Raw genomic sequence first — 26,545 nt, 5'->3', positions numbered from 1 at the left:
CACAAGCCACACAGGGGGAGGAGGTAGCCTGGGGCCGTGCCAGCTGCCGACAGGCCTGGCCCGGGAGTCTGGCCCCAGGCTCTGAAAAGGATTCTATTTCGGGTCTGTGACTAGCTCTTCAGCCTTCACTCCTGTCTTGAGCTTCTTGAGTCACTTCTCCCCACTCCCAGCCCTGCTTCTTTCTGAATGGAGTGGGTTATCATCACACCATGTGTTAGAAAAGCAGGTCACAATTCAGCAAGCCCTTTTAGACACCAGCTCTTGTTTGAGCTTTCATCAGTCTGCGAGGTCCACCAGGCAGGTGATTTCATCCAAGTTTCCCAGATGAGGGACACCCCCCCACCGCACCCCCCATAATTGGCAGGCTGGATAGAATCCCAAGCTCCTTGGAGTCTGTGAGCAAAAGCTGGATCATGTTGAATGGGGCCTCTCCCTGAAGAATTCTGGGGCCCAGGTGGTCAAAGAGTAGGAAATTCAATTTGCTTTTCTGTGGTGGAGTCTGAAACGTTGGTTAGCACTTGCCTAGAATTGCATGTAGCCCTCCCTATTTGGGGCTGGATCCAGATCCCCGCATCCTTCCTGGAAAAGCACAGAAACCTCTTAGGCCAACAGGCAAAGGCCTGGTTGTTTGCCTCTGGGGGAAGGAGTTCAGCCTCCTGGCAACCTGTGTTCCTGGGGGCCAGCCCAGGGCTCGGGACTTCTGAGGTTTCCAGGAGCATGAGGGGTGTAAGAAGGGCCTCTGATGTGAGGCAGAAGGAGCCTCTCTACCTGGCTCCCCACAGACCCAGGAAGGGGCTGGAACCCGGCCGGCACAGGCCCGGCTGCCCCGTCAGTCACTGATAAGAGTCACATGCCAGGTTCTTCTCTAGGTCAGTTCCCCTCCGTTGGCAGGCAGCACACACCTTTCCCAACCTATATGCTCCCTCCCAACAAAGGATATTAATAGGTGTGAGTCTTGTCCACATCCAAAGTCACCCGCACCCCCGCCCCAAACTATTTTCTCTAGGCACGTGGCCCTGTCTGCAGAGTGAGTTCCCTCCCTCTGCCCTGTGGCAGGTCCTTCACCACTCCCTACTCAACAGAGCTGATAGTCTGATAAGAAACTAAAAACTAAATGAAGTTCTAACCCATAGGAGAGTCATCTTTTTGCCTGTGTTTTTACTTGCATGTCCCCAGGTCTCTGCCAATTTAGCATCAGAGACAACGTGTTTGGCTGCCGTGGCTTTCCCGACCCACTGCCCATCTGCTGGCTCAAAAGGCGGGACGGGTGGTGGTGGTGGGGAACAGAGAGCACACAAGTAAGAACTGAAATATGTGACTGGACTTGGTCCTAACAGAGGCGATTTTATTACCCTAAATGTCTTGGAATCCCTGTTGCCTCTGGCTCAAGAAGATTCCAGGCTCGGTCACTCCCGGACGGCTGTCTGCAGCCAGCCTTGGCATCCTCCTGCAAGTGGCTGTGCCATGAGTCACGGGGGCAATCTCCAGAGGCTGACCATGAGGTGGGCACAGAGGGGTGGCCACAGGGCCCCCCGGGGTTTGTGGTGGGGTCTGGGGGCAGCATCAGCAGGGAGGATGGAGAGCCCTGAGAGCACTGGCCAGGCCAAGCCAGGCCCTGTCAGAAATGGCCCCGGTGCTGACTGCTGCTCAGGGCCTGTAATATCAAAACCAGACACTGCCTTAGGGTGGAAAGAACACGCTGGGTTCTTTCTCAAAATCTTTTTCATTTAGGTAAAGGCACAATGAGGTCCAGATGCATAATTCTTCCCCTTTGTGGAAGTCTTCTCTCATCCAATGAAGGAGCCGCAGGCATACTCTTGTGATGATTTATTAATGTCACGAACAAAACATCCTTTATTTTTATTTGAATTGGCCAATTAAAATGTTCTATACAAGGCAAACACTTTAATCATGAACTATTTAAATGAAAAATAAATAAGTTCCATCCTACATAGATCTCCAGCTGCCACATACAAATAGAGGACATCAGTTATAAAGTAAATAAGTTAAAATAAATAGTCGTAGGATACTCTGACAGGTTCGGTGTAAACCACCTGTTTCCTCCCTCCCTTTGCTCTGGGCCCCCTTATCTATACAGTGTAGTGTAAGACTATGACACAGTCCACTGGGGCACTCAGTGAACGAGCACTTGATGCTCAAATCTCCAAATCATATTCCGAAGGGAGGACTGGGCGTTCAGAGCCTAAAACAATGTTTGAAGAGCAGAGGGCAGCGAGGTGGAAGCCCCGAAACCCAGGCCTCTTATCCCCCGTGACTTCTTATATTTTACCGGGAGATATGGAAACAGGCAGTTTAGAGAGCAAAAAGCAACACGTGGCCACAGAGCAGCAGCATACTAGTAATAGTCGAGTCCAAGACCAGTGATGCGGCCAAAGTCTCCTTTGTACCAAGACATGGCAATTTCTAACCTAGTCTTAGGCTTTGTTAAATGAGTTGGATTAATTCAAGCTTCTGAATTAGAAAACAAGCCTCCTGGGGGCAGAGTTGAGACCACAGAGGACAAATACAGGAGGCACAGCCACGAATCCGCCCCACAGGCATTACCAGTTGATCACTGCACTCCTCTGTCTCTGGTTCCAGCCCCACACATCACTGCAGGCGGCCTGTGCCAATCAAGTATGTTTAGCATTTGAGATGAAAATTATTTACTAAACTTGGTGCTTCGCTATGTTCTGAATATTCTGTATGAAGGAGTAGCTGTAACAGGCATGGGAGCCTGACACCCATAGGGGTTAGGTGCCTTCAGACTAATCATGTAACTGCTTTAAAGTGGGGTTGTCTGTTAAGTGGGGAAGGCTATCTAACTCAGAGTTGATAGGCTGCAATGATGTATATAAAGTGCTCAGTATCACGCCTGGCACAGAGTAGGCATAAGTGGTAGCTACCATTATCATACTGTCATTTTAGGGCTACTGATGTTGATAATGGAATTGATGACATTTCCATCGCAAGAAGAATATTATACATTAGGCTGAACCATATGAAGTTGATCATCAATTATGTTTGACCTAAAAAACAGCAATTTCTTCTTGTTCTATCTGGTACATAATGATGTATTTCATTTATATCACTTACTTATTCTAACTTTGTCAAATCCTTTCCTTCAAAGATTGCTTCCAAAGACATACTCCGACCTCTCAAAACCGCCCTCAAATCAATTGCTAGAGCAAGCAAAGCAAGGAGGCTGGCAGAGAAGTTGAGGACCTCGCATCTAGGCCCACTCTCTGGCATCTAGTCATGTAACTTAAGACTTTGGCTTCCTCGTCTGTAGACTGGGAATAACTGTGCCTTCTTTAATGGGGATTTTGTGAATTTAAGAGGTAATACATGGGAGAGCACTTTCAAAAGTTAACATCATTATACCAAAGCAAGGTATTATCAATTCCACTAGACTGTGCCACTTCTGAAAAACATTAGCATTCAGAATTTTAATCATGTTTTTCTATAGAAAAACTGCATGTAAAAGAATAGAGAATTCATGCAATCATGCCAAATGATCATCAAAATTGATCTCGACAATACTCCCACATGAATGCTAGAACTACTAAGTAAATGTGTATACAGTGCTTTGCCACTAAAAATCATACCTCACTAGATAAAATAAATATGGTAACAGGAACAGTGAGAAGCCTTCGTGTTTACAGTGCCTCAAATGTCAAGCTCTGAAACATTTATGCCAGAACTCAGAGCAACTCGGAAGGAAAACTGGGGAACTGCCCGCTTCCTTCCTTGGCGGGCTTTAAGATGGGTTGGGAAAGTTTGATTTGGGTGCGGTTTTGCTTAAAGATAAGGATATAAACTTTGTGACCTCCCGAAGGCACTTTCAGACTAATGTCTTTATCGATTCTAAGAAGGAACAGTTCTCTTTTGCCTTCGAGGGCAGCTTCTTTCCAGAGTCCTAAGCCAGGGCGGTCGGTTAGTACAGGAGGGAGATGCGTGTGGACCAGCGACTAGCAGAGGTGAATGTGGCTCAGCTCCAATCCAGAAGTTTCCTCCCCTTGTGCGGTGAACGGGGGCCAGCGCAGGGTCCCCGGGGAGGGCCGCCTTTAGTCGGCCTCAAAGGCGCTGTTGGTAGCTCCCACATACTCAGACTTCTTCTTGTGCCTGGTCCACATTTTCCGCAGGATGCTGGGGACGCCGCAGGAAGCACTTCCCGTCAGCGGCAGGGAGGCTTCTGCTCCCTGCGGGAGGGTTGGGTACTCTTCAGTCATCTTCTTGAGGTGTCTGGATCTAAAGAAAAGCCAGGGGTGGGTGGGGAGAGCAGTCACTTCGCTGAATCAGACTTTTACTGGTTGCCCTCGGGAAGAACAGCCAGAGCCCTTGCCCCTCCTCTGGTCCCACACCTGTGACCAGGGTGGAGGGTCCCTGTTGGGACCCACGCAGGAGTGACACCCCCTCTCCCGCCCCCGGGGGGTCCCTGCATTGGGGGAGGGAAGGACGTGGCCCTGGGCACACTGGCTGAAGGGTCCCAAGTTCTGCTCTTGTTCCAAACTCTACTCCCCACTCTCCCCACCCCACGAGCCATCTTGCTGGAAAAGGCAGATGTTGCAAAGCATCAGCCATTGAAAGCGCATGAGCCCTGGGGCTGAGTCCTGCTACCACTTACTGTGTGACCTCAGGCAAGAGACTTAACCTTGACCAGCCTCAGTTTCCTCACGTGTGAAGCAGGGATAATTTCATCTAATTCACAGGGCTCTTGTGAGGAGGGCAGCAAGGAACAAAGTGTCGACCTCAGTAAATGTTCATTTTTCTTCTCACTTGCTCCTCTTTTGGGAAAGACATGGGTTTTATTTTCAATAGCCAGGGACCAGGAGCAAAGTGGAATGAGAATGTCTAAGCTCAGAGAGAAGGGGGCCATTTAGAACCCTCTGCAGTGCAGCCGTGTGGATGGAAAGGCGGGCCTTTCTTGAGGCACGGCGGTCCATTTTTGCTGGCTTACTGCCGCAGTCAGCAACAGCCTTTGCTGCTCAGGACAATTTGCTACTAGAGCTTAATACAATCTAAACGATTTTCTTACTCTTCTCCAATTAGAACCCAATACATTGAGTGACTTGGTTTTTCCCACTCACTCTTGATGGCTCTCTTTCATCGAGAAGGGCTTCACGGGGGTCTGTTTCTCCTTCAACTCCCTCAGCTTTCAAGGTGTGCGCCCCTCAGGGCCATATGGTGGCTCTTGGTCCCTCACACGTGAGCACCTAACACTTTCTCAAGCACGTGCCTTTCTGACCCCTAGACTGTTTCTTGAAAAATGAGGCAATGGTTTGTGCCAGGCTCTGTACGCATTAGCTCATCCAATTCTCACAGTAACCCCCCAAGAGGGGTCCTGTTGTCATCCCCATTTTTGGTTTGGTTTTTTTCTTAAATAAATGAGGACCTGAAGGTCTGAATAACTTGCCTGAAATCATAGCCAGTCAGTGGCTGTGCCGGGCAAGCAGGCAGATCTGAGTCAAAAGCCCACATCCTTCACCATCCCCGAAACCACTTCTCCGCTCCCTCCAGCCTGGAGGAGTGTGATGGGGGTGTAAATGCACACGGTGAACTGAGTTTAAGGCTCCTGCCATCTTCTTAGTGCCCCAGTGGAGGCAGTGAGGGCATTGCAGGGGCACTGTCATTCCTGCTACTCTCACTGCTGTTTCCGGATCAGAGTTAATAGTAACGTGGGGGTTATAAATTTGGTTTGAAACATTTGTACTTTTTACCTTTGAGTGGGGACCCTGAACCTGATTCATGAGGCATTTCTGACACCGGCATGCCTTCGGGAGGTCCTGAATATGGCCTGTGATTACATTTATCTAATTAACCAAAACCCCTCCCAAATGACACTTCTCCAAGTCTTAAAGAGTGGCGTTAATGAGGTGGAAACCATCAGAAACACTTCAGCTTAATCCCAGGGAAACGATGAGGCGCTGCAGAGACCCAGCATTACTGCCCTCATTAAAAGGGAATGTACAGCTGGCGTGGATTTTGTTCTAGCATCTTGAGAGTCTGTCGAGCGGCCACCTGTTACTCTTCGCTGCAGCAGGCTGACAGGAGCGGGTGGGGAGCCCCGAGGCCGCAAGGCCGGAGGCACAGCACTCACCCTCTGGTCAGAGCGGCTCCGTTCTCAGGGCCCGGAGCTGCAGCCTCCAGGACGCCCGGGGCTTTCACAGAGATCCGGGCCACCGGGGGCATCTGGGTGGGGAGAAGGGAGTGTGAGGATGTCCCATGTTCCCAACTCTGGCACTGACTGCAGCCGTTCAAAGGGTGTCCTCACACCACAGCGGACACCAGACTTGTGACTTCCCGTTTCTATCTTAGTAGAATCTGCATTTCTAACAGGGTCCTAAGTGGTGCTAGTCCCGGGACCTCACTTTGAGAACCACCGACCCAGAGACACCTGAAACAGAGCAACTCACTACACTGGAATTTGACACAACATTGTAAAATGATTATAAATCAATAAAAAAAAGTTAATAAATAAGTAAATAAATAAAAGTAGTATAGGAAATTAAAAAAAAAAAAAAAAAGAAAGAGAGCAACTCAGTCCAACCCGAGGACTCTGTCCCCCTTGCACCCCCGAGGCCCGTGTCCACTTTGTTGTCAAATCCTGCAGATTCTTGCTTTGAAATACTGCTGAGGTTAGTGCCACCCTCTCCCTTTCCTGGGCTGCAGCCTTCAGGGCCTGTCTTGTTTCCCACCAGACCCACCACATACCCCAGGCCCTCCTGGAATCGCAGAGTCTCCCCACCACAGGGCAGACGGAGGCCAGCTCTGCATCCTGCTCTTCCCGGCTCCTCAAAACCGTGCTCCACCCCATCTGTGCCGCTCTGCCTTGTGTTTCTCCGGGCGGGTCCCAGCAGGACTGGTCCTGCTTTTCCTGTCTCTCACGCACAACTCCGCATCCTCACCCAGCCTTTCCTTCGCTCTCTGGATCGAGCCCCAGCTCTGCCTGCCCTTCAAGGCCACTTTGTCCAGGCAGCCTTCCCTCAGCCTGGTGCCCAGCGTGACCTCTCTCTGTCTTTTGGCCCCAGTGCACTAAGTCCTTATGTGACATGTTTTGGCATCCCACCAATTCTCTTTTTGGGTCTCTGCTTGTTTCTTGTGCTCTGTACTCTCCCCAGGACTGGCATGGCTGCGACAAGGTCTGGGGCTTAACCCTTTGGGGCCCCCACCCCCAGCTCTCCTTAAAGGAGGCAGGGAGTGCTTAAGAACCGTACCCTGAACTGAACGGTAACTGATGGCCTAAGCAGGGCTAAGTTCAGAGTTTGTTCTGTCAATGGACCTTTGCTCTGCTCCTCTACCCGAAGCCCCAGGGAAAGCTTAAGGTCACTACATTCCTAGAATTGCTGGAAAATTCCAAGTTGAGGACACCAGGATTCACCCCGCCTTCTCTCCCTCACTGGTTGGAGGTGGTGGGCAGAGTTACTGTGCCACCTTGTGGCCTCTCGGGAGCTGTCCCTCTCCATTGTGCCGGCAGCCCTGGAGACATGCCTCTTAGTCCATCCAACCCCAATCCTGCCCTCCGCTGTCCTCTGTCTGCAGTCTGATTTCCTCCAGCTCATTTTAGCATCGAATCAGATTTAGCTGCTCCAGCTCTGAACTGCCCTCTGCCCTGGGATAGTGGGCCTCTGATGAGCTGCAGGACCCCAGCCCCACCATCACAGGCCCAGAGGAAAGGATCAGTCATGCCGACTCTTTGTTCTCTGTGCTATTGTTGCCCCTTCCTTTGTGACCACGTCCCCATCACCACGCTGTCCCATCCCACCTGGCACTGGCCTCCCGGCTGCAGCTACCTCTCTGCTACGGGCACTGTCTTGAGTCCAGCCCAGGGGCTGGGAGCAGGTAATCCAAGGCAGTGAGCTGCCCTCTTCCCCTTAGCCTGGGGTTCAGCCGAGGCCAGCTGTTTGAGCTGTCACAGCCCGACAACCTTCACTCTGGCAATGGCCCAGCCATCCTGTTTCCCCTGGGTACTAGGTTGGGGCAGGGGGCTCCTGATTGCCCATCCCTGCCCTTTGGGTGGTTTTAGGGATGACCTAAAAGAGATAACTGGTTCAGATTTCCTGCCCAGATCAGCAGGGAAGTGCTCATATCTCTGTCTAGTTTGTGTCATAAGGACAAAGGCTGACCCAGACACTCTCTCTAGTCTCTTCTAGTTCTCACAGGGCACAATCCATGAGTCTTGAGAGCTGATGCCCACAGAGCCCAGGAGGCCCAGGCTGACCTCACCTCTGGCCACCACCGGCTCCTCCTGTGCTAACCCAGAGGGCACCCACACTCATGCCCTGAAGATGATGGAGATGTGTTTTTTCAGGGTGGCGCAAAGCTAGACCCAGACACGCACGGCCTGATCCCCCTTCAGGGAAGGACGAGCCACTCAGCTTGGGGAGGGGGGACAGCAGGTGACTCTCAGTTCCTTCAGGTGTCCTTGGCTGCAGAGGTCACACCCTTCTGGGCACCCACATGCCGTGACAGAGCAAGGAGGAAACATAAAGGTGTGGCCACTTGGATCCAGCTCGGGACAACTGGATGGACACCTGCCCCAGAGCGCCTCGCAGGAGGTACTGGGCCTGCGGGTGGTTCAGCGGCTCCCTGGGCCCAAGTCTGCCTGAGATGATGGTGTTTGTGTTTTCACCATGCTCGAGACCCGTGCATCTCTTTACCCCTGTAGCTGCCCCTGGGAATTCATCAGCCATTTCCATCTGGCGGGGGCCAGCCACAGAAACTGCTTTGCTGCCCCCTGCTGGAGATGTCTGCTAGGTAATGCCTTCTGCTGGCCTATGAGCTGAATTTCTGGCAAGAAGGAGAGCGGCAGCCAGTGGTGTGCCGCCAGCCGATGGCTCTCGGAGCCGGGAACCCTCAGCTAGGCTCTTCTAATGACCCTCAGGCCAGGAACAAAGGACACCTGGTCTCTTCATGGCAGGGACAGGACAAGAAGTTTAAAGCACAGCAGATACAACTTACCAGGCTTATTTTACTTACCAAAGCTTTTCCGTATGCTCGATTCCCACACAGATTTGCTGATTTGGGTTCAGAAATCCCCACTGCAAAGTTGAATGGAAGGGGTGTTACTCAGTGGTCCTGTGTTCTACCTCCCCCTGGTTCTGCATCAATTAGCTCGTTAGCTAGTCCATCACAAGCCGGGAATTTCTAACGGCCTTTGTACCAGGCAGCACCATCAGGCAGTAGGGTCAGGCAATGGGGCAACTGTCCAGGGGTCACCTGTGAAAATGAGCCACAAGTCCTGCCTGCTGTTGGGAAGTAAGCCTCATAATGTGGGAAGGTGGGGGTTTATCAGAGTCCTGAGACATCGTACGTGAGAACCTTCCTTCTGTGCCTTTATTTCTGAAATCACCCATTTCTGGGAATCCAGCTGTTGATTTGGGGTAGTTGGTGAGAGGTGGGGGGAGCTGGCCTTCAGTCTAGTCCCTCCTGGGCCAGAACACAGCGTATAGAAATACTGCCCCCCACCCAGAGGGAAACATCTCAGTGCCAGTAAAATGGGGTTGCACGGTTACCAAGAGCAAACCATGACGTGCGGCGTGCTGGCGTCAGTGGGGACAGCAGCTCCTGTCTGAGTACTTTCTGTGGCGGGCACTGTGCTGAGTGTGAGGTACAAGCCCTGTCTCACTTCACCCTCACCACAGCCCTCCCAGGGGGATCTCACAGCCATCCCCACTTCCTAGACGAGGAAATGGAGGCTTTAGAGACACGTAGCAGTTACGACGAAGCCAGGTAGGGATGACCTAGGGACTGGCATGCTGCCCTGTTTGGTGGTCTTGCAGGTCTGGGGAGACTTCAGGTCTGGGGACCCCCCTCACCCAGTCTGGGCGGACTTAGCCAGGTGGGGAGACACAGGGAGGGCAGTCTGCAGAGAGAGCCATGTCTTCTAACAGGATAGAATGAGTGGTCACAGAATTTCACCACAGCTCAGGGTTGTTCTGTTTATCGGCTGGCAGGGACAGGAGTGTCACAGGAAGTGGCCCACAGGAGAGATGAGCAGAGGACAGGTCCTGGAGGGCCTTGGGCATGGTCTGGAGGGCAGTTGGGGGTGCGGAGAACACAGTATTTAAAGCAGAGGGGTGGCAGAAGCAGATTGTGGGGGGAGAGGGATGGTAGTGGAGGACCAGGGTTGGCTGCTACACATAAGGGATGAAGGTAATCTGAGCCCAGGTGGCCTGAGGTAGGTACCAAGAGGGAGGGGCAAGACAGGCCCAGGAGTGGACACTGCCAGTGTTTAGTGTGTGGAGTGGGGGTGGGGAGGACAAGGGGCCGTTGGCGTTAACATCCTAGTGGCTTGCTGGAAAGATGGATGGTGGCCCCAGCTGAAAAGGAAGGTTTAAAGATGGAGGACAAGTTCCCTTTGAACAAGTTGATTCTAAGACATCTGAGGAAATCTTGGTGGAGAGTTTCCTCCAGTAGCCGATTCCCCTAGGCCCATTTCTGGTCACTTGAGGCTTATCTGCTCAAAGCCTCAGGGTGAGAGGGTTTCTCAGCTGGGCTTCTGCCTTCAGAGTTCCCACTACTTCCAGAGTTCCCCAGAGCATCTTTCTCCCATAAGAGAAGGCTACAGCATCCAGGAGGCTTCTCCTGTAGCTCAGAAAAGAAACAGGTCTCTAGATCTGAGATCCCTGGAGACACACATTTTCTGATGGGAGGATGGAAGACTCATGCCCAAGGTCGGTGCTAAACCTTGCCTGTGGAGAACACTGGGGTCTGGCTTTGACTCAGAAACTCTCCCTCCCTCTCATCCCCTCTGGAATCTGTCAGATTGTGGGAGCTGAAGGAATTGAATCAATGCCCAGCTCAATCTTTTTTTTTTTTTTTTTTTTTTTAAACCTGACTAGCACATTCCCTGCGTGAGCTGACTGTCACATGGTGGGCAGAGTCGGTCTATTTCATAACTTACTGTTCTCCTCTTCCCGTCCAAGCTTCTACAGGCTACTTAGGGAGGAAAGTAGCCCCTAAAACTAGATAGTTGGGAAGAAATTATTCTCTAGGAGAAAGAGAATTTAGCTAGGAATTTAGCTAGGAAATCAGGCGACCTGAGATTTAATCTCAGTTCTGCTGCTAATGAGCAGCACGACCTTGGGTAGGTCAGACGGTCTCCATGGTTTCAATTTCCTCTTCTGTAAGTTGGCAGGGGGGTGCTTGCAGTAGATCTGTGGTTCTCTACCATCAGGGTGCACTGGAATCACCTGGGCACAGGCTTATTAAAGCAGATTGCTGTGCCCCACCCCAGAATTTGATTCAATAGGTCTTGGGTGGGACCCAAAATTTGCATTTTCAGCATGCTCCCAGGTGGTTCTGCTGCTCCAGGGATGCCACTTGGAGAACCACCCATTAGATGGTCTCTAAATCCTTGTTAATCAATATGTTGTCCTTGGACCAACATCATCAACATCATCTAGGAGCTTATTAGAAACAAAATTTGGGGTCCTTCTCAGTCTTACTGAATTAGAATCTGCATGAAAACAAGATTCCCAGGTGATTCTTTTGTACATTAAAATTTGAGAAACATGGCTCTAAATTCATTTTATGATTTTGTAGAGAAGATAATCTTTTCCTTTCTACACACATGCACCCACCCTCCCACCCACCTACCTATATATAGACGGAAAAATTTATCTCCTCTTAATTTGCAAGGCAGATTGCAATTTCCTAATGGCTTCACTTTACATAAAAATGTATATATGTAATCACTTAACTAGAAAACATAGCTTGATTTATGTGCCTTTATACCTTAGATCATAAAAACAGGACCAGGGTGTCAGTGACCAAAGAAACCTTAGAGATCCAGTCTAACATATGAAGGAGGAAGGAGAGAAGATGGATGAATGAAGAGATATACTCAATGGAGTCTAATTTCAGTTCTTGTAACATTCAAAATTGTTGACACCCAAAGCTTTGAGAAGGACGTCCAAAACTTCTCGTGTATTTTTGGAATTTAAAATATGAATAACTCTAGGCTATGGGCATAACAGAAATAACTGAAACCAGCAGTTAAGGGCAAAATACCATCACAGATTTCAGCAGGCTAGACACAGATTCCTGTTTAATTGCTTGGGGTGGAAGCCATTTTAAAAAATAGCGTCAAAGGTAAGACTTCAGTGTTTCCAGCTTTCAAAACAAATTTGTCTCTAAATTCTTTTAATAGATTGTTGAAATAGCTTAAGTCATTCAAATTTTAAATGATGAGGTTTTAAGATGGCAGTTGTTGAAGAGCCTGTATAATTACACACACTTACACACACACACACACACACACACACACACACACACACACACACACACACTCTGTAAAATAATGGAAGCTTCTTTTGCTTCATGAGTCGTGTCTACACTGGTTTCCTCTCCCCCAGAATATAGTAATTTTTATCTCCTCCTGAATCCAGCAGGACTGCCTGTGGAATAAGATGGTAGATGAGCGCGTCTTGGCTCACTACGCAGGCGCAGGCGCGGGTATGTATTTGCAGGCAGAAGGAGTTCCGTGGTGCTGCTGTAGGTGGAGCCCGAGAGCAGGCGCATTCAGAGCAGAACAGCGCGCACAGCGGAAACGCGGAGCCCACGCGCCACGCGAGCTCTGCGCACCTGGCCTGATGGAGGACGCCAGGGAGGACCACGATGTGGTTGGAATAAACACACGCCAGGACGCGGACACTGTAGCAGCTGCTCTAAGTGGGTCACTGCCCCCCAGGGAGGCCCTGGGGCCATGGGCCACGGACACACGTACCAGGCCTGGCGGGGGTCTTGGCGGGGTGGGGTCCCTGCAGCCGGGCGTTCTGGAACCGGCTGGCCCTGCGGCCCTCAACGTCGCGGCGGTCGCTGCGGTGCGGCAGCAGCTCCAGGGGCCTGGGCGTGTACAGCTCTGACTCGAACACCACCTGCCGAGGAGGAAGGACCGTCAGCTTGTTCCTCTCCTGGAATCCAGAACCCACAGCCATGGCCCAGGACTGCAGCCTTGCAGATGGACCTTCCTTACCCCAAACGCTGCTAGGAGCAGTGAGAACACTTGGGCTGACTGGCCTGAAGCAGTGACCTGTAGCATTTAACTTCAGCATGTCCAGTGGTACCACGCTGCAGGAAAGTGAGGCTTCTGGGGGGTTCCTCACCAGCAGCTCCTTCACGAGTCAGAAATCTGGGCCATTAGGCCCCATACTGGGGCCAGTCACCTGTCCCAGGGCCCCACATGGTTTGACAACAGGACAGGCTATTTGAAATGAAGACGGTCCTAGAAATCGGACCTGCAGCTGAGTAAGCGCCCTGGTTCACGCGGCTTTCTGGATGCTCCTGCAGAGGGGAGACCTGGGGAGAGGACTCAGGGCCCAACTGATTCCCTGGTTGTGAAAAGGAAGAAGCTGCAGGGAAGACAGCAGGCAGGGCTCCAGGCCACTCACAGTCCCCCACCGTGCAGGATGCCTGTCTGTGTCGGGTGGAGCTGGGAGATGAATTTCTAGGACGTGTGGCTGGGTAAGTGGAAGCTGATAAGCCAGAACAGAACGCTAAATGCTATGGTGTTTTCAATCATGACCACCCGCTGAATAGTTGTTTTGGGGAGAACTTTAAGAGGAATACCCCTTTTGTCAGATTCCACTGAAAGGGGCCTTTAAAAATATAGTAACAATACTGAAGTCATTGAAATAATTTAAATGTAAAAATTTGAGACAAGTAATACAAGTAATACAAGATATTTATCTTAGTATCACAGGTGACAAGGGGAGCCTTAGCAGTTTGTGGCTCATATCCTGCATATTTTTATGCATAGCTACGACACTGGGGTCATTCAGTTTCTTCTCTCCTTTGAAGCAGGTTGGAACCTCCAACATTACATGGCAGCTTCTCTGAGGCTTGTATTTGCTCATTCTCTTGCTCACCTGCTCCTTCCCTCTGCAGACATCCTGCGAGGGCATTTCCATGCAGATCCTGGGCCCTGGGTGTATCTGTGAGTGAGGTGGACCCATCTCCACCCTTAGAGTCTAGTCTTTGGTGAATCCCCTTCAGTTGTCCACATATAACAGTCGTGGAGGGAGCTGAGGCAAAGAAGACTGAATTTTTAAATATTATATTGGGGTGATAGTTTACTGGCGAAAAATTGGACCTTTAATAAATGTTGTTGGAATAAATGTCAGGCCACCCAGGAAACGGATCAGTGTCCACACTTCTCATACCAAAATGAATACCAGACAGATCAAAGATGCATGTTAAAAAGAAAACCAAACAACCCAAACCCAAAAACAAACACTAGAATAGAATATGGGTCAATGTTAGCATTTGTTATGGATAAATAGGGAGTTATCCCTATGTACATAAAACTCTTACAAATCAATAAAGAGGAAGAAAAACAGTAGAAAAATGGGGCCAAAAAACACCTGGCGATTGACAATAGACATGCAAATAGCCAGTAAACATAAAAGATGTTCAACAACAATAATTAAATGCCCATTAAAACAAAATTGTTTTTTCTCCTATCGATTGTCAGTGATGAAGTTAACCTCCACGTGGGGTTGTGCAGCCCTGAGTTCTAGCCCCAGGTTTGATACTTTGAGGTTACGTGGAAGGGGGTCCTTTCCCCCTGTCCTTGCTGTGTTGGGGAGCAGTCCCTGCTGGTCCTTGGCAAGGATTTCAGGAGCACAGCCGGCTCTCTTCCCTCGTGCCACCTGTTTACCTGCAGCCTCGAAGAGCAGCCCTGTCTGCCACAGAGGAAGAAGGGGCCGGGGGTGGGGCGGCTGTCATTCTTTGCTTCAGTTTATTGCAAATAGTTCTTTGCTTAGAAAATTAATATATCCCAAATTTGGTCTCATCTCGCTTAGGAGATTAACTCTTCTCAGGCCCAGTTTTAGGACCCAGACTCATTCTGTGTCTTTGGAGAGAGCTGGGGATAATTCAGGAGCATTTAGGATTAGTCCGCCTTCTTCTCTGGGCATTGCAGAAGATGGTTTTTTTCCTCCAATAATTTAGAATATTTATTCTCCCGCTACCCCTGCTTTGTTGAGATATAATGGACACATATGATTGTATAATTTTAAGGGGAACAGTGTGTTGATTTGAGACGTTTATAAATTGCAAAATGATGAGAAGGTGGTATTTCTGTTGGGTTTCCAACAAGCCTTCAGGGCAGGCTGAGGGCAGTGCCCGTCCGCCCTACACCAGCTCACTGAGGGCTGTGAGGCGCAGCAGAGGGTGGCCTGGACTTGTCACCCTGCACAACTTCCTCAGCTCTCTCCCTTTCCTTCCCTCCTCTTAGCACTGCCCTCTGCCATGGTGTTGCCCAGAATACTGGCATTTTCTGGATAAATGGCATTTCAGAGCCCCTTCCCCTGGACATGTGTACCGTTGGGCCTCAGGGCCCTCCCCTGGGATGTGGACATCCAGGGTGAACGGGAGAGACCTGAGCCTCATTACTGACACCCAGAGGCCTTTGGCTGTCAACCTCCCATCACAGGTATTTGGGATTTTATTTTCATTCTCTCAGCATTCCTCTAATGAGGAATGAGGACTGGCGTGTGTTCCAGCCTGTTTTGTAGAAGAAGAAAGTAATGCAGGGCGTAAAAGCCTGAGGGATCTGGGAGGACCCAGCACCTCTGAAAGGGAAGCAGATGTTCCTCTGCCGTCCCTTCTCTGCACTGTAGCTGGGTGAAGGGACTGGGCAGGGAGCGAGTGGAGAGGCATTAGCTGCTCAGCCCACCTCTGGATGTAGGTTTCCTGGGGTGGGGATGAGGCTGGTTACTTCCCAGGTGCCTTGGCAAGTTATCTTCTCTGTCCCTGAAGGATGCCAAAGCAGGAAAGGAAAGAGGAGAGGGCTCAGCTTGGAAAACGTCCCTTTCTTAGCTGGCCTTGTGCTTGGTTTTTGTTCCCCATAACAGTGGAGGCACTGAGAGGGTGCAGGGCAGTGCATTAGGTCCACACCGTGGCATGGACAGCTGGATGTGTGCTTGTGGCTTCCTGAAGGCCTCCCGACAACCTGGCTTATTTTCTGGTCTGTAGGACACAGTCTAGGCTGGCTGCTGCTCACTGGTCTTAGAACAAGCTGGTCTGAGAGCAGGCTCTTCAGCACACTGAGTGCAGGGGTGAGATTAGGGAGTGGGGAAGGGGAGACGGGTTTTATGTCGAATTTTCCTTTCTGAGGTCAAATTTCACCAAATTGCCTGCTGGAAATAGGAATGTACTAGTGCAACAGCTTTACTGCAGTAAATTGATGCTCCCCTGCTGAGCTGAAGTCAAAGACCTAGGGGGCTGGTAGGGGGTTAGAAAGACAAGTGAGACCTAGGTGATGGAGAAGCATAATGATTCGGGGCTGATGGGATCCACAACAAAATTCTAGTCCAAATCCCTCATCTTACCTACAGGGAAACTGAGGCCAAGGGAGGATGTGTGTCTTCAAGGTCACAGAGCTATGAGGGGCAGAGCCTGGACGAGAACCTTGCTTTCATGACTCTTAAGGGACTGCTCTTTGTAAGACCCACAGAAGTGCTGACTCCAGGTAGGAATTTTCAAGTGCAGTTGATGGCTCGGTGCCTTTTTAAATAGCAAATCACCAGATTCCCTCCTCCACAAGGTTGAAATCTGGGGAGAATGTGGTATTTGCAGTCTCATTTCTCCATCTTTCCTGATGATGGCGCTGCTGCTTATTGTGAAGGGGCTGTGAATCACAGTGGTGATGGCTCCATGGTACCCGGAGTCCTAACTGACTCACACTTCAGGGAAATTTATTCCTTCAAATTTCTTTAAATTTCTTCCTTAATGTCCTTATGATGTTGGCAGCATCAGGATGATCAGGATGTTAATAAAATTGCCTGAGAATCAGAGCGGGTAGTGGGGAAAGGACTGGTGAAACTGGAGAAGAAGAAAATGGAACTTATGAGGGGTCCAGAGAGGGCGGAAACTGCAACACTAAGGATGGTTGAGAGAGGAAAGAGATATTTGTAAAGGAAGGAGCCTGACATCCATATGGTAGCCCAAGGGCTGAGAATAGACGCAAATAAGAATTTCAAGAAAAAATTCCTAAATATTGGTACATTAAAGCAGTTGCAAAATATGAACGATTTTCTCAGGAACTCGAAGACAAGAGCCAGTTGGATGAGGAAAGAAAAGATCAGAGACAGTTCTTTCTGCTTTGGGACTCAGTTTCCCTGTCTTAGGTGGAATAAGACCTTTCCTGTCTTTTCTAATTTGAATGTTCTGTTAGGCTGGGTCTGAGTTTTATGAACAAAGGATGAGTCAGGCTGTTAGGGGAAATCAGAAATTTAGAGAGCTCAAAGGCCAGAGGGTGTTATTAAACTCTCTCACCTGGGGGAAGATTTCATGTTTGAAGACAAGTCCTTAGCTTCTGATTTTTTTTTTTTGATCAAAAGTTATTTTTATGTATATTCATATACTTGAGTCTTTTTTTTTTTCCCCTCTGTAAAAATATTTTAGAGAGGCAGAGTCATAAACCATAGACATAGCAGTCTTTCTCAAAAATTTCCATTCCCAGGAGAGCTGAGAACATGGTTCTGCAGAGCCAGGCTGAAGTCAGTTAGGTCTTCCAGGAGGCTGTGCCCTATGGTTTGGGGTTTCGTGTGTCTCAAGCCCATGTGGCTTCACCTCTACCATTGAGAGTTGTCTCCTTCGTTTAGGTTCCAAATCCCTTGAGAAATTTCTTCCCTAGAACCCTCTTTAACTCCTAGAAAGTAGGATTTAGTTTCCATTTTTAAGCTTTCATAGTCACAGTTCTCTCCTTATAAAGTCAGTAGGTATTGGTATAAGGGGTGATTCAGACAGGAAGATCATTTAAAGTTAGAAATTCAAGGCAAGAAGTTGGTTGAAAACTAAACGTTCCTAATTCCCAGGGGATCACTCCTGAGTCATGAACGATTTGTGGCTCCTTCAAATCTGGAATACAGATCTTCTTTGACTTACAGTGGGGTTACATCCTGATAAATGCTCCCCCCCACACACAATATCATAAGTGGAAAATGCATTTAATACAGCTAACCTACCAAACATTATAGCTTAGCCTAGCCTACCTTAAATGTGCTCACAACACTTACATCAGCCTATGGTTGGGCAAAATCATCTCACACAAAGCCTATTTTATAATAAAGTGTTGAATATCTCATACACTTGATCAAATACTGGACTGAAGTGAAAAACAGAATGGTTGGGTGCAGAATGGTTCTAAGTCCATCATTTGTTTATCCTTGTGATCGTGTGGCCGACTGGAGGCTTCGGCCCAGCAGCACAGTTGAGTACCATCCCACATATTGCTAGTCCGGGAAAGATCAAAATCTAAGATTCCAAGTATGGTTTCTGAATGCAGTTCTCCTTGGCATCATCGTAAAGACGAAAATCATCAAAGTCAAACTCTCGTAAGTCGGGGACCATCTGTAATGCCAAACTCAAGTCTTTGACCAAAAGGTCTGTTCTCAAACTCTAAATTACCCACAAAAAACCCTTCCCTTTCCATTTTTGGTAACACCCACTGCTCCTTGAAAGTCAGGAGCATTTTCCTTCTAGACTGTGTGCTGAAGTTTTCAGGTATCATGAGAAAGATAAGAATTTCCTGCCCTACAACAAAGAACCCATTAAAACCCTTTCTTAATATATAAAATATTTTCAAAAGCCATTTAAAAAAGACATACAACTGACAGAAAAATGAACAAAAGACATTTCTTTTAACCCAGAGGGAAAAAATATCAAAATCTATGAAAAGATGGAGAATGATGTTAATAATTTAAAAAATGAAAATTAAAATTAAGATGTTTTCATCTATGAGATTGTTAAAGATTAACAACGTTGATACCATGCAGTATTGGCTCAGGAGTTCTGCTAAAAGTACTTTAAAACAGTTGCTAAGAATTTGGTAATGGCTGTAACATTTTTTCAGTGTTCATATCCTTTGAGCATTTTCTTTCTTTTTTTAAATTGAGATAAAATTGTCGTGTTACATTGTATAAATTTAAGTATAAGGTGTTGATTTGACGACTCAGCATTTTCATATCTATGAATTTATCCTCAAAAACATTTGCATAACAGCATAAAAAATTTGTTCAAAAATATTTCTTGTGGCATTGTTTCAGTGGAGAAAATGGGGAAACCCCATTTATTGATGGTTTGGCTAAATAATTAATGCAGAAAATCTTCAGATTTGGTTTGGGTAAAAAACTACATTCATAGAATGGTATACTATACAGCCTCCATAAAGATTGGGGACGATCTGTATGTATTAACTGGCATGTAAATATGTTCAAAATGTATTGTTTAGTGAAAAAAGCAAATTGTAAGACAGTATGTTATTGAGCAATACAGCATGATATCATATTAGTCAAGAGAAATTTTCACTGAAAAAAACACCAGTGCTTTTTGAATGCTCAGTATGTGTTGGGCTCTGGACGAAGCACTTTACATGTGTTAAATCATTTGCTCCTTCCAGTGGTTCTTGAGATCTGTGCTCTCACTATCCACATTTTAATGCTAAGGAAGTTGAGTCCCAGGATGGTTGTGCGACTTGCCCAAGGTCAGGTAGCTAGAAATAGAGCTAGGATTTAAAACTGGGAAATGGATAGAAACCAGGCAGCTGACTCCAGTCTACATACCTAACCACTATGTTCTACAGCTTCTCAGTATTTTCTGGTACCGTATTTTATATCTTTTTAGTGTTTGAAATTTATAATGAGCACATACTGCTTTGGGAATTTTGGGAATTTAAAAAGTAATAAATGTATATAAAACAACATTCCCAGGTCACTTAAAAATTATTAAAAAAATGGAGAATAGGATTTTAAAAATTGAGATGCTTAGAAAATTAAGTGTTCTACAAAAAATTGTGCTAGAAATAGAAACTCCAGTATAGCCAAGAAGAAACAATTAGCAGTTAAAACAAACTTTTCAAATTAAAGTACAAAGATATATTGACAGCTTTTATATAAAGAAATCTGTAAGTAAATGAAAAATTCACAAGCTCTAAAGACATGTAAACTAACTTAAAGATGATACGTGTGCTTATTAAAGTAGCAAAAGATAATACAAAAAAATGAAAGCCAATGTTGGTGAGGTTGGAGTTAAATGGAAAAGCATTGTTGGAAGCCTGGCAGTTGTTCAGAATTCCTGGTAATATATGATGAAACTGTAAGCAGAAACCATCTTTTAAAAATCATTGTTATATTTTCCATATTTAGCCCAGTGTCTCACACACAGGAATGCAAATATTGGATGGATGGATGGATAGATGGATTAAACTATTCTTATCCTTTTACTTCTACTTTGAGGTCTCTACTCCGCATAATTAATCCAAAAGAATAGTATTTGGTACAAATAAATTCACTGCACTGCTACTTATGATAGTGAAAAAATGGAACAGTGCAAATGCCAACAATAGGAGAAGACCCAGGTCAGGGATGCTGTACCCACGTTGTGTTTAAAAAAAATGTATATAGAAAATGAAAATTACTTTCTGTGGGGAAAACGGCAGAAGAAGAGGGTCTGATTCTGGGCTGTTTGTGGTCTGGGTGACATTTGTCGGGTATTTGGGGTAACTGGAGGACTGAGAGTGCGGCAGCAACAACAGGGGCTACAGAAACCCTTCCTGGTTGTTGAGAGGAGAGGGAGACAGGGAAGAAGCTAGACAATGAAAGTCAATAAAAGGGATCAAAACTGAAGTTTCCTTACATTCTTGGTTAGGAGGTGTTGAGAGCTTTTGACTCTTCTTCTGGCTGGACTGGACACTGCAGAGAGAGAGAAAGGAATGGTTTTTGAGAACACCTGTGAGGCTGATGTAGCTACAGTAGCCATCCCCAGAGGGTCTGCACCTGGAGTGGGACAGGGCGTGGGGGGGGGTGGGGGAAGGAGGTGGGTGCAAGCACGATTTTAGATGTTACCTGGTTGAGCGCACCAAAGCTCACAGCAGTACTATTTGCAATAGCTAAAAGGTAGAAATAGCCCAAATGTCCATTAACAAATGAATGGATAAACTACATGTGGTCCATACATACAATGGAACATCACTCAACCTTAAGAAAGAATGAAATTCTGATACAAGCTATAACATGGATGAACCTTGAGAACATTAAACTAAGTGAAATAAGCCAGATACAAAAGGACAAATATTATATGAGTTTGCTTATATGAGATACCTCAACTAGTCAAATTCACGAAGACAGAAACTAGAATAGAGGTTACCTGGGGCTGGAGGAAGGAGGAATGGGGAGTTATTATTTAATGGGTGCAGAATTCCAGTTTGGGAAGATGAAAAAATTGAGGAAATGGATGGTGGTGATGGTTGTACAACAATGTAGGTAATGCCACGGAACTGGACACCTAAAAAATGGTGAAGTGGTAGATTTTATATTCTGTGTATTTTACTACAATTTAAAAAACCTTAAAGAATCAATTAATCACAGAAAAGCTCCTTGGTTGGGAAAAGGTGTGTATTTTGTTGGAAACGGAGACAGCCCAGCATCTCTTTTGCACGTTGATGCTGGAGTGATTTACTTGGAAATGGAATCCCACCATGTCACTGCCCTGCCTGGAAGGGAAAGGACTTCTTGTCACACATCAGACCAGTGATCGGGTGAGAGCTGTGTTGCTGTTACCTTCTGCAGGGCGCCCGCGGCTGTGAAACCAGGAGTGCCGAGCGCTGGTTAAGAGCTGGGGCTCCTGGCTCCTCTCACCTGGGTGTGAATCAAACTCGACCACTTGCCAGTTATGTGACTTGGGCAAATGACTCATCCTCTCTAAACCTCCCTTTCCTCACCTGGAAGGCAGGGGAAAAACCAGCACCTACGTCAGAGGGCTGCGGTGAGGATTAACTGGACTGATGTTTATAAAGCCCTTGGCCTGGCGCCTGGCAGAGTTCCCAGGAGTTCGTGGTGGTTGTAATGATTGTCCTCTGTCTCTGCAAGATGAGGGCAGGTGAAAGCAATGAGTGATAACCTCTAGGGACTGGCATCCGTCAGACGTTCTCTTTCTGGAGTTTCCTCCGTTCCCTCCTGCTGTTCCCGGATTTCCCCCTGCCAACCCCTCCCCATGCTGGTTTCTCCCCAGAAGAATTGTTTTGAATGCTGTGGTACTGTTCACCCTTGCACTAAACCCACTGGTATAAGTTCTGGGTAAAACCACAGCTTTTATCTTTTGTATTTACTGTGAATTGTGCCTATGAAACCTTTCTCTTAAAGGGCTCTCCTCTCTAGGAAGTAAAAGTACACAGTGGTCCTCAGTTACAGACTTGATCTATGTCTTGTGCCTTTAAAATACTTAAGAAATGCTACAACACTTGATGTTGCCTTATTTTGGGGAGATATTAAGATGGCTCAGCTAAAGAAATGCCTAGATGATAGGCTGAACTCAATATATGTGTGTTGGAAAGAGGGATATAACAGAATAGTAATAAATGCAGTAATGGCTCACAGTGAGCTTTCCCGGGGGCTGGCTTATTTCCTTCTCTTAGTCACTCCTCACAGCAACTCTGTAGGGTAGGGTCTCTTCAGTAATTATGTTTTGTAGGTAGATACTGAGGGTTAGAGATCACACGGTGGTGGAACAGGGCCAGTGCTCTTGAACTCCAGGCTGCTGAACTTATGCTCGGTAAATGCTTTGGTCATTTCATGTGGAATAGACACAGCTAAACAGGAGCGTTTGGGAAAGAGAATCCCAGGGAGACTATGACCTTCATTAGGGAAAATCAAACCAGCCAGTATTTCTGCAGTCAGGGAATACAGGGATGGAATGAGGAGGTACCGATCTCTCTCCTAAGCAGTGACTTAAACAGAGCCTAGCACCACCTTCTCCCCCTGAGAGCCCTCCGCTTGCTGGCTCTGGAGAAGGCAAGATGAGGAAAAACAAGGCACAGGAAGAGGCGGACTTCTTCCACTTCCATTCTGACATAAAACTGCAAATGTTCCTTTTCTGAGAACAGCTTCCTGAGCAATGACCTGCCCATGAATACTGATGACTGTTTGGTTTAATACCAGGAGGTGGCCATGAATAAAAATGGTAAGAAAGGAATATAGGATTGACTGTTTATCTTTGACTCAACATATTCATTGCTCTAAATATGGGATAAAAATAGAAATGACTAAGTTCTCCCTTTTACAAGAGTGGCAACTCAGGCCCAGAGAGGTTAAGTGCCTGCCCAAGGTCACACAGCACGGAAGTGGCAGTAGATCTCTTGACTACTCTGCTAAGCAAATGGAATCAAAGGCCCCGTTTTGAATGATTTTCTCCAGGTGAAGTGTAACATTGCTCCTGAACCTCATAATAAGTTTTTAATTTAAAAGGCATTCCACCTTGATGTTTTTCTCCCTTTAATTTTTTTAAATGGAAAAAGATTACAGAAAATTCACATTCTAACATCTTCATATTTGCTTTCAATTTGTTTCCTTTTCATATAAAGGAAATAAAAAATTAGAAGGCGAGTTTTGGTCCCCTTTCTACCTCCCCTAATTCTACCTCCCTCCCCCTTCAGGGCTGCTAACATCAGTAATTTTCTCTGTGTCTTTCTAGCCTATATATTTTATATTTTCCTCCAGGTATGTATCCATAAACAATATATAGTATTGTTTTGTATTTCCAGATGTAATAATTATCATATATATATACTTTTTCAGCCTGCCCTTTTTTCCCCACATTGTGCTTTTGGGACCTCTCTGTGTCCATCCACATAGATTAGTTCATCCCTGTTGACTGCTGTGGAGTATTCCAGACTATGATGACACCACATTTTACCCCGTTCCCTCTTCAGGGACATTTAGGTTGCTTTCAGGTTTGCCCTTGGAGACTCAGGGCCCTTGTGAGCATCCACGTGGAAGAGTGTTTACCCAGAAGTGGGACTGCTGGGTCAGAGGGTCCAACTTGACTTTCCAGGTACATTCCAGAGTCTCCAGAGAGTCCCAACTTCAGCACGTGGGCAGACTCCCAGTTCTCTTTTCCTCTCCCTCTATCTGGCAATAGATGTCTAAAGCTTAATTTATGTTCCGCTGGCTGTCTCTTTGTGGCTGGACTGAGCCTCTCCCTTCCCCCCAGCAGTAGCCCTGTCGGTGGCTGACACGGGGAGAAAAGGACTTGTTTGAACAGGGGGTCACAGCACCAGCGAGCATCCAGCCCTCTTCATTCAACCTGACAGTGAGACCAGGGGCTAAGCTGAGGTCCTGGGCTCTCCCAGCAAGAGAGCGGCAGCAGAGAGAGCACTGAGGGGGCAGAAGAGAGGGCCGAGCTCTGCAGGGGGTGAGGGAACTTTCCAGGATCCAGACCCCTGGGTCTCCGTGCTCTCACGCAGAGCCCTTCCCGGGACTTGACACCATTCACCTGTTCACCTCGGAGCACCAGAGCTTTTACAAAGTCACACTCTTTGGCAGTGCCAGTTGCAGGTTAAGTTTGGGAGTGTGGCCCTAGGGTCTGGGCAGAGGCCAGCCTCGGTCAGGGCAGTATTTGACTGCTCCATTGGACTTTAGGCCACTGCCAGCAGGCTGTCTCCTCCCATTTCACGGCACAGTTAGAAAGCATACTTTTGCGCTGCTTCTCGTTTCAGAACCCACCTGCTCACTGGAGAAGATGACAGAATCTAGCTAGCTTCCCTGGGAATTTTGTTTTCATCTCTGTTTCCTAAAACAATGGCTTGCTGTCACTTTTGTTTGGCATATTAGGTTCCCAGGATCGAATTAAGTGAAACGGGGAGTATTTAACTCTCTCGTTCCCCCTTGATGGATTGTTTCTCAGTGACTGATGTCCATCCATGTGCCTCCTTTTCAGAAACAATAACCGCAAACACCATCAAAACAGAGATGATCAGACCTCAGAGACCCGAGGGGAAAACAGCACGTGATCGTTATTACCCTCCTGCGTGCCGCGTTAAGGAAACAGTCAAGGGCAATTTTACTCACCCTTGGAAGGAATCACGGTGGTGAAAACTTCTATATTTTCATCACTGCAGCTGTAAATCTGATGCATCGTTTCAGCCTTCTCTCCCCAAAAGTGCCTGGGAACCGGAGGCCTCTCTCTGAACCCCTAGTCGCGAGGTTTCCTAATCCAGTCTGGCTCGGGGATCATTGTGCCGGTCCACAAAAGACAGGCTGGTGCTGTGATCTCATCTCATTCCAGAGTCTTCACTGCAACATTTTCTAATCCCATCTGTCTTTTTTTTTTTTTTTCTCTTCCCTTTATGAATCCTATTATTGCGAACCTTTGATTGAGCGTGGCGGCTTCAGTCCCCTCCCAGCCAGGATGTATTTAACATTTTTATTTTGCCGTGTCTGCCGCAGTGAATTTGGAAGTCTTTTGTGAAGTGGTGATGAAGTGAAATCGCCTACTCGGTTAGCACCAAGTGTGGCTGGAGGATTTCACCGAAAAAGGAAACGTGAATTTTTGTACCAGCAACTCTCCTTTTCATTTCAGAAAGGAAAGGGCTGTTTTTTGTTGTTGTTGTTGTTGTTGTTGCTGTTTGTTTTTTCCTTTCAGATGAACTGGCTATTCAGTAATTTGTCATGTGTTAATTTGGCTTCCTTCAAAGTTTCTATTTTAAACAAAAGGACTGTTTCTCCGGAGCCTTTTCGCCTCATGCCAGTACATGACAAGGCTGACATTTCTAGAGAGCTAGGCGTTTAGCATCTCCTTGTAGACACCGGCGGGTGCTTGCAGGGATGATAACAAGGACATGCAAGGCTCCCACTTAAAGGGAGGTTATATTTTTATTATCCTAAGTATCCTAATATATATTGCCCTAAATAGCCTATATATCTTATATTTTATCCTCTATATTCTCTCTCTCTCTCTCTCTCTCGATACACACAAAAAATAAGGGATGGTTGAAACAGGTGTATTATATCAGACCTACTACCTTTCATTACACCATTACAGATTTATTTCTTCATATTGATAAGGATGATGATGTGTTATTAATAAGGATAGTTGGCATTTATTAAATGCTAGCTAAGAGCTAGGAAGCCTGATATATATAATCTCATTTAATGCCTGCAACTACCCAATGAAACTAGCTATTATTTTTACCATTTTTATAAGTGAGGAAACTGAGGCATAAAGAGATTGAGTAATTTGCTCAAGATTAAAATACCTAGTTCATGGCAGAATTAGGATTTAATCCCTAAGTTGCTTCCAAAGCAGATGTACTTAGCCACTAAGTTGTACTCCATTCTTCACCTCCAAAACCATCCCCACTCCTTCGGACCTGGGGGGACTTGAGCCATGGTCTCTCAGACCTGCCCTTGGTGAGCATTGATATTTCTAGGGTAGACAGATTCGGGGCATTTTACTCTTCAGGCACTTGCCAGTGTTACACTGATGTCTCTGAGACTCACACTCAGCAGTAGAAGATGGCTCTGGGCAGCCACGTTTATTATACCTGAATTTGTGCCCTGGGCCACATTTGATTGAATCAGGGCAAACACATAACCCGGACTGCTGCCTCCTGGAAACAGAAATTGGGCCTTGGTCTGGGGCCAGAGGGAAGGTACTGTCTCAGTATCTGAGGTGGCTCTCAGAGCCATTGAGGGTGAAGTTAAGGGGAAGCCAGTGGACATAAATGGAACTGCTGGTCTGAAAGGGGCCTGAGGCCTGGATG

At 47.1% G+C, this 26,545-nt stretch overlaps 1 protein-coding gene across 1 annotated transcript; it reads right to left on the bottom strand.

Moving 5' to 3' along the window:
• Positions 1-1,820: 1,820 nt before the first annotated feature.
• Positions 1,821-25,295, bottom strand: VXN (vexin). The gene is made up of 6 exons (XM_010987960.3): positions 24,852-25,295; positions 20,644-20,699; positions 12,731-12,881; positions 8,980-9,041; positions 6,101-6,192; positions 1,821-4,251 (listed from the first exon to the last, which is right to left on the bottom strand). Exons 1-6 carry the CDS (start codon positions 24,916-24,918, stop codon positions 4,068-4,070), a joined length of 612 nt encoding a protein of 203 aa, XP_010986262.1. The 5' UTR covers positions 24,919-25,295; the 3' UTR covers positions 1,821-4,067.
• Positions 25,296-26,545: the final 1,250 nt, after the last annotated feature.

The sequence above is a fragment of the Camelus dromedarius genome, chromosome 30 (assembly GCF_036321535.1).
Source record: "Camelus dromedarius isolate mCamDro1 chromosome 30, mCamDro1.pat, whole genome shotgun sequence".
Lineage (NCBI taxonomy): Eukaryota > Metazoa > Chordata > Mammalia > Artiodactyla > Camelidae > Camelus > Camelus dromedarius.
The sequence above is the reverse complement of the archived record's forward strand: the minus strand, read 5'-3'. Positions and strand labels throughout refer to the sequence as shown.